The 13,337-nt window shown below is 50.7% G+C and overlaps 1 protein-coding gene across 4 annotated transcripts in view; it reads left to right on the top strand.

The window, feature by feature from the left end:
• The window catches only part of CSMD2 (CUB and Sushi multiple domains 2), a 694,802-nt gene that overhangs the window by 398,219 nt on the left and 283,246 nt on the right, over positions 1-13,337 (top strand). For 3 of the 4 annotated variants that reach the window (XM_061412621.1, XM_061412618.1, XM_061412619.1), the window contains one exon: positions 2,698-2,810. The exons of the other annotated variant lie outside the window; for it this stretch is intronic. In XM_061412621.1, the coding sequence (XP_061268605.1) occupies positions 2,698-2,810 (113 nt within the window). The remainder of the gene's footprint in view (positions 1-2,697; positions 2,811-13,337) is intronic. 4 annotated transcript variants of the gene reach the window in all.

The following is a 13,337-nucleotide window of genomic DNA, read 5'->3' on the forward strand; positions in this document are numbered from 1 at the left end:
TTTGACTCCTCTGTCCACCATGAGTAGCCCGACTTGAAAGCAGGAGTATGCTCCTATTCAGTGTGTGTGACCCAGAGTCAGATAGACAGACTTGACCTCGTCCACCTCCCCTGCCAAGAAGGAGGGGAGATTTCACGTACATTTGGTGCCTACCGTGTGCCCAGACACATCAGTTATCTCATTTAATTCCCACAGGAGCCCTGTGAGGAAGGTGCTATTATCCCATTTAACAGGTGGAGAAACTGAGGCCCAAGGGATGCAAAGGTGGTTGGCGGCAGGACTAGCACTTGAGTTCGTTTCTTTCAATTTTGATCAAGGATAGCATCCCATGCTATTACCATACACCCTCCTAGCCAGCACCCTCTGGTCATAATGCTGAGCAAGAAATGGCCATTAGGTAACATCTGGCTTGTCCAGAAGCTGTTCTGTCCTGGGTGCTTCTCATACCTTCCCCACGTCTACCGGGAAAGATCCTATTAGGGCAGTTGAATGAGGTCCCCTGGCATGTTAGGTGACATGGCTGGGATTTGGAATCTCTTGAGAGAAAGGAATGGGATGTCAGCCTGAAGGGCAACCTCCCCACTGCCTGCTCTCCACTGTAGTAAGCAGGCTTCTCCAAAGAAACAGCCAACAGGATTCAGGCTTCTCCAAAGAAACAACCAATAAGATATACATATGAAGAAAAGGATTTATTATATGATAATGGGAACCGACAAGCCCCAAGACCTGCAGGCTGAGTCAGCAAGCTGGAGACCCAGCAGAGCTGATGATGGAGTTCTAGAGCAAAGGCCAGCAGGCTCAAGACCCAGGAAAACCTGAGGTTCAGTTCAAGTGCAGAGCGGGAACAAACAGTGTCCTAGCTGAAATGCAGGCAGGCAAGAAGCATTCTCTTTCACTTGGGAGAGAGTCTACCTTTTTGGTCTATTCAGGTCTTCAACGGATTGGATGAGGCCCACCTTCATTGGGGAGGGCAATCTGCTTTACTCAGTTCTACTTTAAATGCTAATCTCATCCAGAAGCACCCTCAAAGAAATACCCAGAATTGTGTTTGGTCAGATATCTGGATTCTCTGTGGCCCCATCAGGTTGTCACATAGTTTACCCTTCACACTCAACGCCTCCCCTCTTCTCAGTGCGTCCCCACCACTCACCTGCCCTGGTGTGCTGACCTGTGTGATACATCAGCTCAGTGTACCCCAGAGGCCAGGATCCCACTCTGTCTCCTTCATGCCCCCCTGTGCTTTGTCATAGAGAAAATCTTAGAACAGCAGAGCTGAAAAGACTGAGGGATCACACAATTCAACCCCTCATTTATATGGAGTGAAAAAGTGCAGAGAGGCTCAACCACTTGCCCAAGGTCCCACAGCAAATGAATGTCAGATCCATGGCTTGTACCCAGGTCTCTGCACCAGTCTAGCTTGAATGAGGTCCCAGCAAGTTCTGTAGCAGCCCAGAGACTTTCCCACCACCCTCAGATCTCTTTAGACCAATGTCAAGTTCAAAACTTCAGGAACGATGTGTGGCAGGGGCCATCACAGTGTTGTGAAGTGATTGTCCTCCAATTAAATAAATTTTAAAAAAACCTTCAGGGAAACAATGCAAAATGATTCCTTTGTTGTCATCATTGGGTCACGCAGAAGAAAAGCAGAAGCCTGTCTTCTCCCTTACTCACCACTATCCTGGGGTTATTCCTTACTCACACAGAATCTCAAGGTCCCCATCATTGCAGAATGTCAGGGTCCCCAGGCCAGGGATATCACATGGGCCAGGCCAGTGTATCCTAGGCATTCTCTCCCTGCTTTATCCCCACAGCATTTGTGTTGTACCGATCATCTCTCTGCAACCAACTCAGCCCCCCTCAAGGTTTGAAACCCTAGGGTGGAGCAGAGATTAGAGCTCATTCATCTAACCACCCCTCCCCAGCCTCCCACACCCCATCTGTGCTGGAGATTTGTCTGGTCTCAGCAGAAGAAGGAAGTCAGGTTTCTTCTGAGTACCCCAGCCTAGGCAATGGACTCTGACTCTGCCATTCTCCAGCAGGCCGACCTTGGGAAAGCCACTGCCCATTCTGTACCTCCGTCTTCTCATCTGTACAATGGGGGTAACACGTCCCCTACCTCGCTGGGCTGTGGGGACACTAAATGAGATAATGGAAGGGAAATGATCTGTCTTGTGTAGGTGCCTGGTGAATGCGAGTTGAATCAGAATCCTCTCCATGTCTAAACTTGTTTTTTTGAAAGGAGTGTTGCCCTAGGTCGGGGCTGCACTTAAAGCCTCGCTTTCTCATGCTAGAATGGAGATGCCTCATTAAAAAGAGTGGCTGGGTTCCAATTGGGGAAATGGGTTTCTGTCTGTGTCTTCCCTACAGTCCTGTTCACATGAAAGATGGGAGGTTGCGGGAGTGTAGACACCCACTTGATTGGACCTGGCTCCAGCCATCCCTCCCTATGCAAGTGAGGACACAGATCTCTCCCCTGAGCCCAGGGGTCTGGGGAGGGGAGTCTCGGTGCAGAAGCAGCTCGGCCTGTGCAGAGGGGAGCGGTCCTGAGTCTCCCAGCACGTGAGCCAGCAACACGGGGACCCAGGATTTGCCCGAGTGACCCTGGATCCTCGATGTTCCTTTAGATGCCGTCATCACACAGTCTTTCTGTTGGGGTCCACGGTGGGTTCACACCTCTAAATCTCTCTCTCCTGACAGCCTGACAGGTACGTCGGTCCCAGATCTCATCGTCAGCACCAACCATCAAATGTGGCTCCTCTTCCAGACAGATGGCAGTGGCAGCTCCTTGGGCTTCAAGGCTTCTTATGAAGGTAACTGACTGCCGTGGGGGAGCCAATGAGTCAGACACCTGGGGTCTGCTTGGAGTCAGCAAACCCTGGGTTCGAATCCTGGCTCTGCCTTGTACTAGGTTCCTCTTCTTAGACATGTTATTCAACTTCTCTGAGCCCCAGCCTCCTCCTTGGTCCAGTGGGTCTCCTTGGCTGTTTTGAGGATTATCTGGAGCCAGTCACTTAAAGTGCTGGCTCACAGCACCAGGTACAACGTCAGTTCCACCCCTGATTCACACCTGGCCTGTGTAGACCTTTGCAAGTCCTCATAAACTTTCTGAGCCTTGCTTTACTTTTTGAAATCTCTGGACTGAAGACAGTAGCTTCCCAAGCTACCCTATTTGGCTGTCATGGTGATGAGTGACTGTATGCACAGGGCTAGGGCCAGACACACTCCATTGGTAACCTGAGCAGGTACAGACGAAGGTGACCTTCATCTCTTGGTGGGAATAGGCACTAAGGGAACAGCAATCTGGGCTCCAAGAGATACTGTCACCATCACTCATCTTTGTATACAGTCAAACCTCCTGATGGCAGATGACTGCCAACACAGATCCCCACAGAAAGAGCCCCATCACAACACACCCAAGTCTTTGTGAAGGCCTTGTTAGGTATCCGACCCTAGACTAGCACTCGGGGAGCAGATGCAGCAGATCGAGACCTTCACCATAAAGAACCTAACAAATGAGCTATCTTTTCTTTTTTTGCAGTATGGTTGCTTTACAGTGTTGTGTTAGTTTCTGCCGTACAATGAAGTGAATCGGCCATATGCACACATATATCCCCTTCCCTCTTGAACCTCCCTCCCACCCCACCCCCGTCCCACCCTCTAGGCCATCACAGAGCACTGAGCTGAGCTTCCTGTACAAGTAAGCTATTATTAAAGTAAGATCATCATGGCCAACAGAGCCAGTGGGAGCACAGAGAAGGGGTGGCTATCCTTTCTAGGGTATCAGGAAAGGCTTTATCAAGAAAGTGAGTTGTGAGTCTAAAATGACGAGGTGGCTACCAGACAGGAGGCAGTTGCGGGGGAGGGGGCATCCTTCCCCGCCTCATTCAGAGATGGTGTCCTTCTCCAGGGGACCCTGGGCAGCTGCGTGTGTGCATGCATGCTAAGTTGCTTCAGTCGTGTCCAATTCTTGGCCACCCCACGGACCATAGCCCGCCAGGCCCCTTGTCCTTGGCATTCTCCAAGCAAGAATACTGGAGTAGGTTGCCATGCCCTCCTCAAGGGGATCTTCCCAACCCAGGGATCAAACCCACATCCCCTGCATTGCAGGCAGATTCTTTACCCGCTGAGCCCCCTGAGAAGCCCACACAGGACCCTGTAGGGGCAGCAACTCCAAAGATCTCTCACTCCACTCAGGGTACCTCACACCTCCTGTGGACCAAGGGCTCTTCCTGAGGACTGGACTCTGTGACCAAACTTGGTACACAGGGAGCATATTCATCCCCTAAGGGCTGCCCTAACAAACCACCACCAACTGGGTGGTTTCAACAACAGAAGTTTATTCTGTCATAGTTCTAGAGGCTGGAAGTCTGAACTCAAGGTGTCAGGAGGGCCATGCTCCTCAGGAGATTCCTGGTAGACCCCTTCCTTGCTTCTTCCTGGCTTCTGGTGGTGGCCGGCGATCCTTAGCTTGTATCTGCATCATTCTAATCTCTGCCCCTCATGTTGCACGTCCCCGTGAGTCTCTCTGCTCTTCCCATGGGACATCAGACATACTGGATTGAGGACTCACCATCTTAACTTGATTACTTCTGCAAAGACCCTATTTCCAAGGAAGGTCACATACATAGGCACCAGGGGGTGAGGATTCAACACATCTTTTCTGGAGAACATGATTCAACCCATAACAGGAGGCTAGTCCTTATTTCCTGCAGGAACACTGTCACACCTTGATGCCCACGGGGTCAGGATGATAGAGGAACTGTCCTCAGCATAGGATGCACACCTCTGAGTGAGATGGACCAGCAGACAGAGAACACCTACTGGGTGACATGTGCTAAGTTCAAGTCCTGATTCTGTCCCTTTCTAGCCTCTCCAGGGCTCTGTTTCTTCATCTGTGAAATGGAGATAATAACAGGCCACTGGGGACAGTGTTGCAAATTATAAGGTGATTAGCGAGTAACTAGTGAGTGAGTCGGAGGAGGCGATGGCTCCCCACTCCAGTACTCTTGCCTGGAAAATCCCACGGATGGAGGAGCCTGGTAGGCTGCAGTCCAGGGGTCATTAAGAGTCGAACATGACTGAGTGACTTCACTTTCACTTTTCACTTTCATGCATTGGAGAAGGAAATGGCAACCCACTCCAGTGTTCTTGCCTGGAGAATCCCAGGGACAGGGGAGCCTGGTGGGCTGCCGTCTATGGGGTCGCACAGAGTTGGACACGACTGAAGTGACTTAGCAGCAGCAGCAGCAGCAGAGAGTGAGTACAGACGTAGTTAAATGAATGTGCTCTTCTGGCACATAAAGTTATATATGCAGGAAAGAGGCCCAGGCAAGAAATCAAGAGACCGTGATTCAGGCCCAAGCTCTACCACTCACTTCTTTGGACATGGGGGTGGATTTAGACTCAGAGTTTCTAGGTTTCCCCATTTCAGAAGTTGTGTAGATGTTTAGCAGTTACCAAAAGTGGGGAGGAATGATTCTGTACCATCCACTTTCCCAGATCTTTCCATCTTACTCCCAGATCTTTCTATATCTTATTCATGGCTTGAATAAGACCAAAGTCACAGGAGTTTGAGATGGATGATGGTCGCTACAGTCAGCAAACAGCGTGCAGAAAGAGCTCGACAGGGTAGAGCAGTTGGCTAAAGTACCAGGATAAGATGAAATGGGGAGAAATATCAAGTCCTGTTTGAATGTTCAAAAATTGGCTACTAGAATTTATCCCAGGGAGTGAGTGATTCTTTATTCTATTCTGATCAGGCATCAGAGCATTGGGCAGAGATGTGGAGACCCCAGCTGGAGATGGATAAGGACAGGACTTCAAGTCAAACCCAGTGAGAAAGGTTAACAGCCCCCTGAATGCTTATTCAGGGAAAAGTGGACTCAGGGGAGACTTGAGAGCTGTGTCCAAATATTTGAAGGGTTGTTATGTGGGAAAGGGGAACTGGGCTCATTTGGTGTGATTTCATTTTAAAAGAAAGGGGCCCATCATTTGTGGAGAGCCTATGATGTACCAGAAGCTGAACATTCATTGTCTCCTTGAATGTTCATTGCACAAACAGTGTCAGGCAAAGACTTGAGATCCCTTGGGGGCCACTCACATGTTGGGATGGGGATGCCCAGCAGGGAGGCCTCTGACCCTGCCTCCATCTCCTCCTCTAAGCCCTCTTTTAAAACTGGATTTGTGGCTAAGCACTAGTTTGAAAAGTACCATTTCATCTCATTCCATAATCGCAACTCTGTGATGATGGCTGCTCTTTTATAGAAGAGGAATCAGAGACTCAGAGGGTAAGTGACCTGCCCAGGGTCATACAGAAGTGTGGGATCTGGCAGAGTCGAGATTCGACCCCGGTCTCTCTGGCTTCAAAGCCCATGATTTTCCTCTTATACCAAAGTTGCAGAATTTCAATTCCTTACAAAATCTTTATGGAAACCAAAGTTCTGCCCTAATCTAGTGGGCCACAGATCGTGAGCCTGGGTTCCTTGTTAGTAGAGATTGGATGAGGTCATTTGTCCATTTCACTCAGTATTGATTGATATGTGACCTGTATGAAGCTGGGTGCTGAGGTTACAGTAGGGGCACATAGACTTCACCTAAAAACATAATGCTATGTGACTGCTGATCACAAACCAAGTGTGGGCCGGAGGACTTCTCCTCAGAATCATGACAAAGTAGGAAGAGAGAAGAGAGTCTGGGCATCTAGAGACCTCACTAACTCACAGGAGCTACCCGGGTTCTGGGTACAGAGGCAGCAGGTTCTGTGGAGATAGAACGGACTCTGGACTTGGACCCGAGCTGGTGAATCCCAGCACAGCCCCAGATGTTTGACCTTAGGCAAGTCATACAGTCTCTCTGAGCCTCAGGTTCCCCACTGGTGAAATGGAGGCAATAATGTCGACCGTCTCACACTGTTGTGCAGTGTTATGAAATGAGATTACAAAAGGCTCCTGGCACATTGCCTGGAGCACAGAGGTGGCGTGCCCTGGAGGCCCTGATGACCACTGTCCTCCACTCCGGGGTACATCCTCCTGTGCAGGGATGCAAGTCTTCCTGCCTGTCCCCAGGTGCCCCGTGCTTCCTCAGATAGCCCTGGGCCTGGGTCCCTGCCTCCCCTGCACTCCCTAGGCTGGCTGGGAAGGAAGTCATTCACGGTGGCCGTGGTGAAGCTTGTGGAGGCAGAAGTGGCAGAAGGCAGACCCTTGTCTCCAAGGGCCTCAGTCAAGGTTTCAGAAAGAGTTGGCACCTTGTCCAGCAGGAAGAAGAGCCCAGGAAGGATTACATGTTGGGATGAGCCTGCTTTTCCCTTTTTGTCCTTCCACCTTTGACCTTGTGTTTGAGGGTCTCTCACCTTCATGATGAGTCAATCCCTTCTTTGTGGAAGAGGTGGGTGGCCGGCTTCCCTGGAACCTCGGTGTGACTGGTCCCTCCATCTACTTTGGGCCTCTCTGCCTGCAACTTCCTGGGTCCTCTCCTCCTCCCTGGCTGCTCCCTCTCAGCTCCTGCATGGTTCCCTCAGGGCAGGCACTTCTCAGGCCCTCAGCTTTCATCCTCTTTCTAGAACCTTCCACCATTGACCACATCTACACGCATGGCTTCAGCCTAGCCTGAACAATGGGGACTTTCAAATCTGCTCCCCAGTAGACATCAGTCTACCTGTGACACATCTTACACAGCTTCCCCCTTGGATAGCTCAAGCCCAACACTTGGCTTAGGTCTGTTCTGGCTGCCGTAACAAAATCCCATAGACTGGGGAGCCTAAATAACAGAACTCTATTTTCTCACGATTCTGAAGGCTGGAAGTTCAAGGTCAGGGCACCAGCCGATGCAGGCTCCGGTCCAGGCTGGCTTCAGATGGCTGCAGATGTCTTTCTGGCTTGCAGGTGATTCCTTCTCTCTGTGTCCTCAGAAGGCCTTTCCTGGATATGTGCATATGGATTGGGAAGAAGAGTGCAAGTTCTCTGCTATCTCTTCTCATAAGGACACTAATCCTGTCAGATCAGGTCTCCACCCTCTGACTTTGTTTAACCTTTACTATGTCCTTAGAGGCCCCATCTCCAAATATAGCCTCACTGGGGCTTAGAACTTCAACATATGAATTTGAGGAGACACGAGCTTTCAGTCCATTAGCACCATCCAAAGCCAAGCCCTCCATCTCCACCCGCACCCCTACGCCCCCTTCACCCCATCTCCATACCCACCGCCACCATCCACGCCATCACACAGCCTCATTTGCACTTCCTCCTTCTCCCGTCTCTGACTCGGTCCCCAGATTCTCCCAATTCTCCTCCTGTAGCGTCCTGGCTCCTCTGTCACTGATGTGGCCGAGGCCTTCGTCACCTCTCCCTCCGCCCCAGCCATCTGCCTCAGGCAGCTCAGTGATCTTCCTAGAATCCAAATCTGCATGCTTCCTGCTACATTAAAAAAGAAAAAGAAAAAAAAAAACCCTTTTAAAAAAAATGTTTATTTACTTATTTGACTCCATCAGGTCTCAGTTGCTGCACACGGCATCTTCATTGCATTATGCAGAATCTTTCGTTGCACTTTGAGGATTCTGTAGTTGTAGAACACAGGCTTAGGTGCTCCATGGCATGTAGGATCTTAGTTCCCTGACCAAGGGTCAAACCCACATCCCCTGCATTGCAAGACAGATTCTTAAACACTGGACTGCCAGGGAAGTCCCAGATGACAACTTCTCACTGCTTTCAGGATAAAGCACAATCATTCACATGGCATCCATAGGCCCTCTGTGATGATAATTCCAAGTGCTGGCTCCTATAAAAGCCCATTCTAGGCAGATAACAGTTTATTAACGTATCCAGTCCTACAGGGCCTAGCCCAGGGCCTGGCACAGTCAGGCACCCTTCCCCTATACCCACTCAATTCCCTTTGGCCTGCTTTACCACCTCCCAGCACTCAGGTGCCAAGAGCCCACATTCTCCACTGTCCCCATAGGCTCTGGGGTCAGACAAACCCAATTTACAGTCGAGTTCTGCCACTGGCTGTGTGTATGATCTTCAGCCAATCCCTCAGCTTCCCTGAGCCTGAGCTTTCTCATCTGTGAAGAAGGACTGATAAGCATTCATCACATAGGAGTCTTGAGAGAACTCCATACAGGGACTCCCCCAGCATAGGGCCTGTGTGGGGTGTGTGTGTGTGTGTGTTCAGTAGCCCACTCATGTCCGATTCTTTGCGATCCCCTTGGACTGTAACCTGCCAGGCTCCTCTGCCCATGGAATTTTCCAGGCAAGAACACTGGAGTGGGTTTCCATTTCTTACTCCAGGGGATCTTCCTGACTCAGGAATCGAACCCTCATCTCTTGCGCCTCCTGCAACAGCAGGCAGATTCTTTACCACTGCGCCACCAGCATAGGGCCTAGCATTTAGGAAACACTCAGCTTAAAAGCCTGCTCCCCTCTGCTGCCTCCCCAGTCCTGCAGCTCTCCCTCCAACCTATACTCGTGGCCCAAAGCTTCAGCATTACCTCCACCCCCACCTTAGCCTCCTTTTATCCCAACTCTTAGGAAATTCCACACAGGACAGGACACCTTGGCCCAGGGATGGGAGGTTGGCAGGATACAAATGTTCCCACAGGTGGCGTGGGGCATTTGAGGGCAGAACCCTCCCCCAGGCATACCTGACCCCATCAGCATCAATACCCCTTGTGCCCCAGTTGAGGTAGAGAGAAGCTTCCTTGGGGCAGGCAGGTGGTACCACAGTATCACCATCCCCTCCCATTAAAAGTTCAAGCCCCTGGGTGGAAAAAGTTGAGGGATTTATTTCCCAGAAATTCTTCTTGTTCTGTTTGTCACAATCCCAGGTCGGGGTGGGGAGGAGCCTCCAACTCCATCGATATCCACATCCTCGAATCTTGGAAACTCAGGCCCCCTCTATGAGGGCAGCCAGCTGTAGAAAGCACATTCACAGTTGCAATTGCTCTGCTTCCCAGCAGAACAAGAAATATTTAAGGAACAGGCAATTAGCACTTACCAGAAACATTATAAAATTACATACAACTTGCTAACAAGTTTTAGCATCAATCTGGGAGTCTCCTTGCTTCCTGACTTGGAGCCTGGAATCTGGCGGCCTCATGGGGAATCTAGGAGACTGGCCCAGAGGAGGAAGGAGCTGGGACATTGACCCTGGAGATAAGGAGGATCAGGGCAGTAGCGATCATGTAGGAAGGATGACAAATAGTCCAGGGGACTCACGTTGGAAATAAGGTCACCTGTGCGTTCAGCATCATCTAGGCACCTATTATATTACAGACACTGTTCACACTGCAAGGGGATACAAGGGTAAAAAGACAAGCTGTGCCTTCACCCAAGTCACAGTCTGTCTTCACTAGAGTCAGAGGAAATGGGACGTAGCAAGGAGGGGCCACTAACAATACTCGAGGGCATCAGGGAAGGCTCCCTGGAGGAGCTGATGTCTGAAACTAAAACTTGCTTGTAGGGTGGAAAGGAGTTGATCTGACATCCCCAAGGGAGAACAGGCTAACTTAGCAGGCTAACAGCCTAGGGTTGAAGCTAAAACCTCCGCAGAATAAAGTCTGAGAGCAAGCAGGGAGAAGGTGGTCAAGTCTAGCCCTCTGCAGGCGATGCCTTCATCCCCTTCTCCAGAACTGAACGCTGGCGGGGGCATCGGGGGGCCCCTGCAAGAGATGGTGCTGGAGCTGAGCTTGAAGGAAGGCTGAGGGCAACAGCCCAGCTTCTTGACTCTGCTCCTTTCTGGACCCCGCTTTTCCTCCTTTCAGAGTGCCAAGCACGTGGCCATTTTCAGTCCCAGGTCTGTAACTTTCAGGACCTCTCCCTCTTCTTGCTTTACCCCAATAAGTTCAAAGGCCCAGACTTTCCAGTTTCAACAAGGAATGACATCGGTCACAGTCCTAAGATGCTCACTGAGTTTCCATGACACCCTTAACGCTTCCTCAGTCTCCAGACCCAGAGGTTTGCTAAGGGTGGTAAACAGCAGAGGGCATTGTCCCATTGAAACTTGGCAGGAAGCAATCTGCCAGCACAGGCTTCCCTGGTGGCGCCCCTGTAAAGAACCTGCCTGCCAATGCAGGAGACATGGGTTCTATCCCTGGGTCAGGAAGATCCCCTGGAGGAGGAAATGGCCACCCACTCCAGTATTCTTCCCTGGGAAATCCCATAAACAGAGGAGCCTGGTGGGCTACAGTCCGTGGGATCACAAAGAGTCAGAAATGACTTAGCAACTAAACTACAACAGTCTGCCAATGAAATATATTCCTTGAATATATGGGGTTTTGCAGATGGCAAGCTCCAGTTGGGGCTGATGCAAACAGTATGGGGCAATCTGGATATTCTTTATGTTTATCTTCACCCATATTCACCATATTCACCCCTGTGTCCCAACGTCCTTCAGCCTGTGAACACATCCATGACAGTGTGATGGAGGAAGGAGTGGGAGGGACGAATGTCACGCACCACATCCACCCACACCTCCATTCCATCCGTGACACCTGTGTGCAGAGAACGGCGCACAGATTCCCAGAGACACACAGACAGGTGCTCTCCGCCTCTTGCCCGCTTGTGACCTTCCCATCATCAGGAGAAACATAGAGTAGGACGTGGTTCCGAGGAAACCCATGGGATCCAGGCATGCCCAGAGGTCGTCTAAAGCACCTAAGGTGTCCTGGTCACCTGTCAGGAGTCTATGGTTGAACAACGGGTCTGGAGCCCTCAGGATGAATAAGGCACTGTGCTTGGTTCCAAAGATACAAAGAGCAGAAGGGGTGGGATTTTTAAGGAGCTGATCTGGGCTCTTCATGGTCTCCTCAGTCCATCTCTCCAGGCTCATCTCTTTTCATCCTCATTTCCTGCCACATTGAACTTCCATTCTTCAAAATAAAGAAATAAATAAATTGTCCAAGGGGGGCTGGGAGTGACAGAGAGAGAGAGCAGGAGGGCAAGCTAAGTCTGCCTGGATGATTCAAGGGCACATCCCCAAGTGGGAAGCACTTGAGCTGACACTGAAAGAAGATTCTTTGTCTGACGGACAAGCGGGGGTGTTCATTAAGGAGGAGCGGACAGCAGGCACCAAGTTAGAGCCTTGTGAGAGCCGGCTGGAATCCGCCAGCAGCAGGCCAGTAATGACCTTGAGGAAACCCCTCCTGGTTACTGGTTATGTGCCACGTGCTGGACGTTTTGACAGTTGTCTGATATACATATACTCATTTAATCCTCAAAACAATGCTGCAAGGTGGCTGTTATTACTACCATTTCCATATTACAGGTGACAAACCTAGGGCTCAGGGAGGATAGGAAGGGTACCCAAGGTCTATTCCTTACTGTCAGAGCCAGGATACAGACCCAGGACTTTCTGACTTCAGAGCCCTCATTTGTCATCCTGGTGTTATTTTGCCTCCCTGAAGGTGGTTCCTTTTTATGGTGTTTAAGTCTCAAGGTTGAAGATGGCAAAGATGAAGCCAGGGTGGGAGGGGTTGGCAAAGGTCCTGCCGTGCCAAGGAGTTAGGGTTTTCCTCTGTGGATTATGGGAAGCCATGGAAGAATCAATGAGCAGGGCACACTAATGATCGGATGTTTGTTTCTAGCGATCTCGCACTGCTCTGCAGAGTACGGAGTCCAGGGGAGGGGCAGGGAAACAGTTTTTGCTTGATGACATGCCCAGGTGAGAAATTAAAGAGAAGTGGGCTGAGGCAATGAGGGATGGGGTGGAGAGCAGACGGTGCAAAGAGGAACCACAGGAAGTGGTCAGCAAGGGCTGATTCCCCTGTCTGCCTGGGAAACTTCCATGAAGTCTTTCCGCTTCTCCCAGCCCCAGGCTGAGGTCGGAGCTGCCTTACTACACCTGCAGGGTGGTGTGATAAGGTGCATCCCACGTGTACACTCTATCTATGTCTAACCCCACCTGACTGTGAGTGGGCAGGGGCAGGGGGCCGTGGGTCGGGCAGTTCTGCATCGCTAGCACTGAGCCTGGCATTTGGCACAGTTCCCGTGCAACACACATCAGCTGTGCTCACACACTGAGCAGCGTGCTCTCTGCTCCAGGCGCTGTACTAAGTGATCAACAATGCATAACCCATGCCTGCCTCTGCAGGGCTTACGTTCCAGTGGGTGGGGAGAGGAGCAACGAGGAGCCCACCTGGCGGCCAGCGGGGCACCAAGGGGCTGTGATGTGAATCTGCTTGTTCCTGATGCCCCACAGACAGTAGGCTCCAGGAAAGTGAAGGGTTTTGCTCTTTTCTTTCACTGCTACATGTGCAGTGTCTGGAAAAGTAACTACTGAAATGAAGAGAGAGATACTTGCAAATCAGTGCACAAAGGAAAAGACCAGAGTGCCAAGACAGCAAAGGG

The sequence above is a fragment of the Bos javanicus genome, chromosome 3 (assembly GCF_032452875.1).
Source record: "Bos javanicus breed banteng chromosome 3, ARS-OSU_banteng_1.0, whole genome shotgun sequence".
Lineage (NCBI taxonomy): Eukaryota > Metazoa > Chordata > Mammalia > Artiodactyla > Bovidae > Bos > Bos javanicus.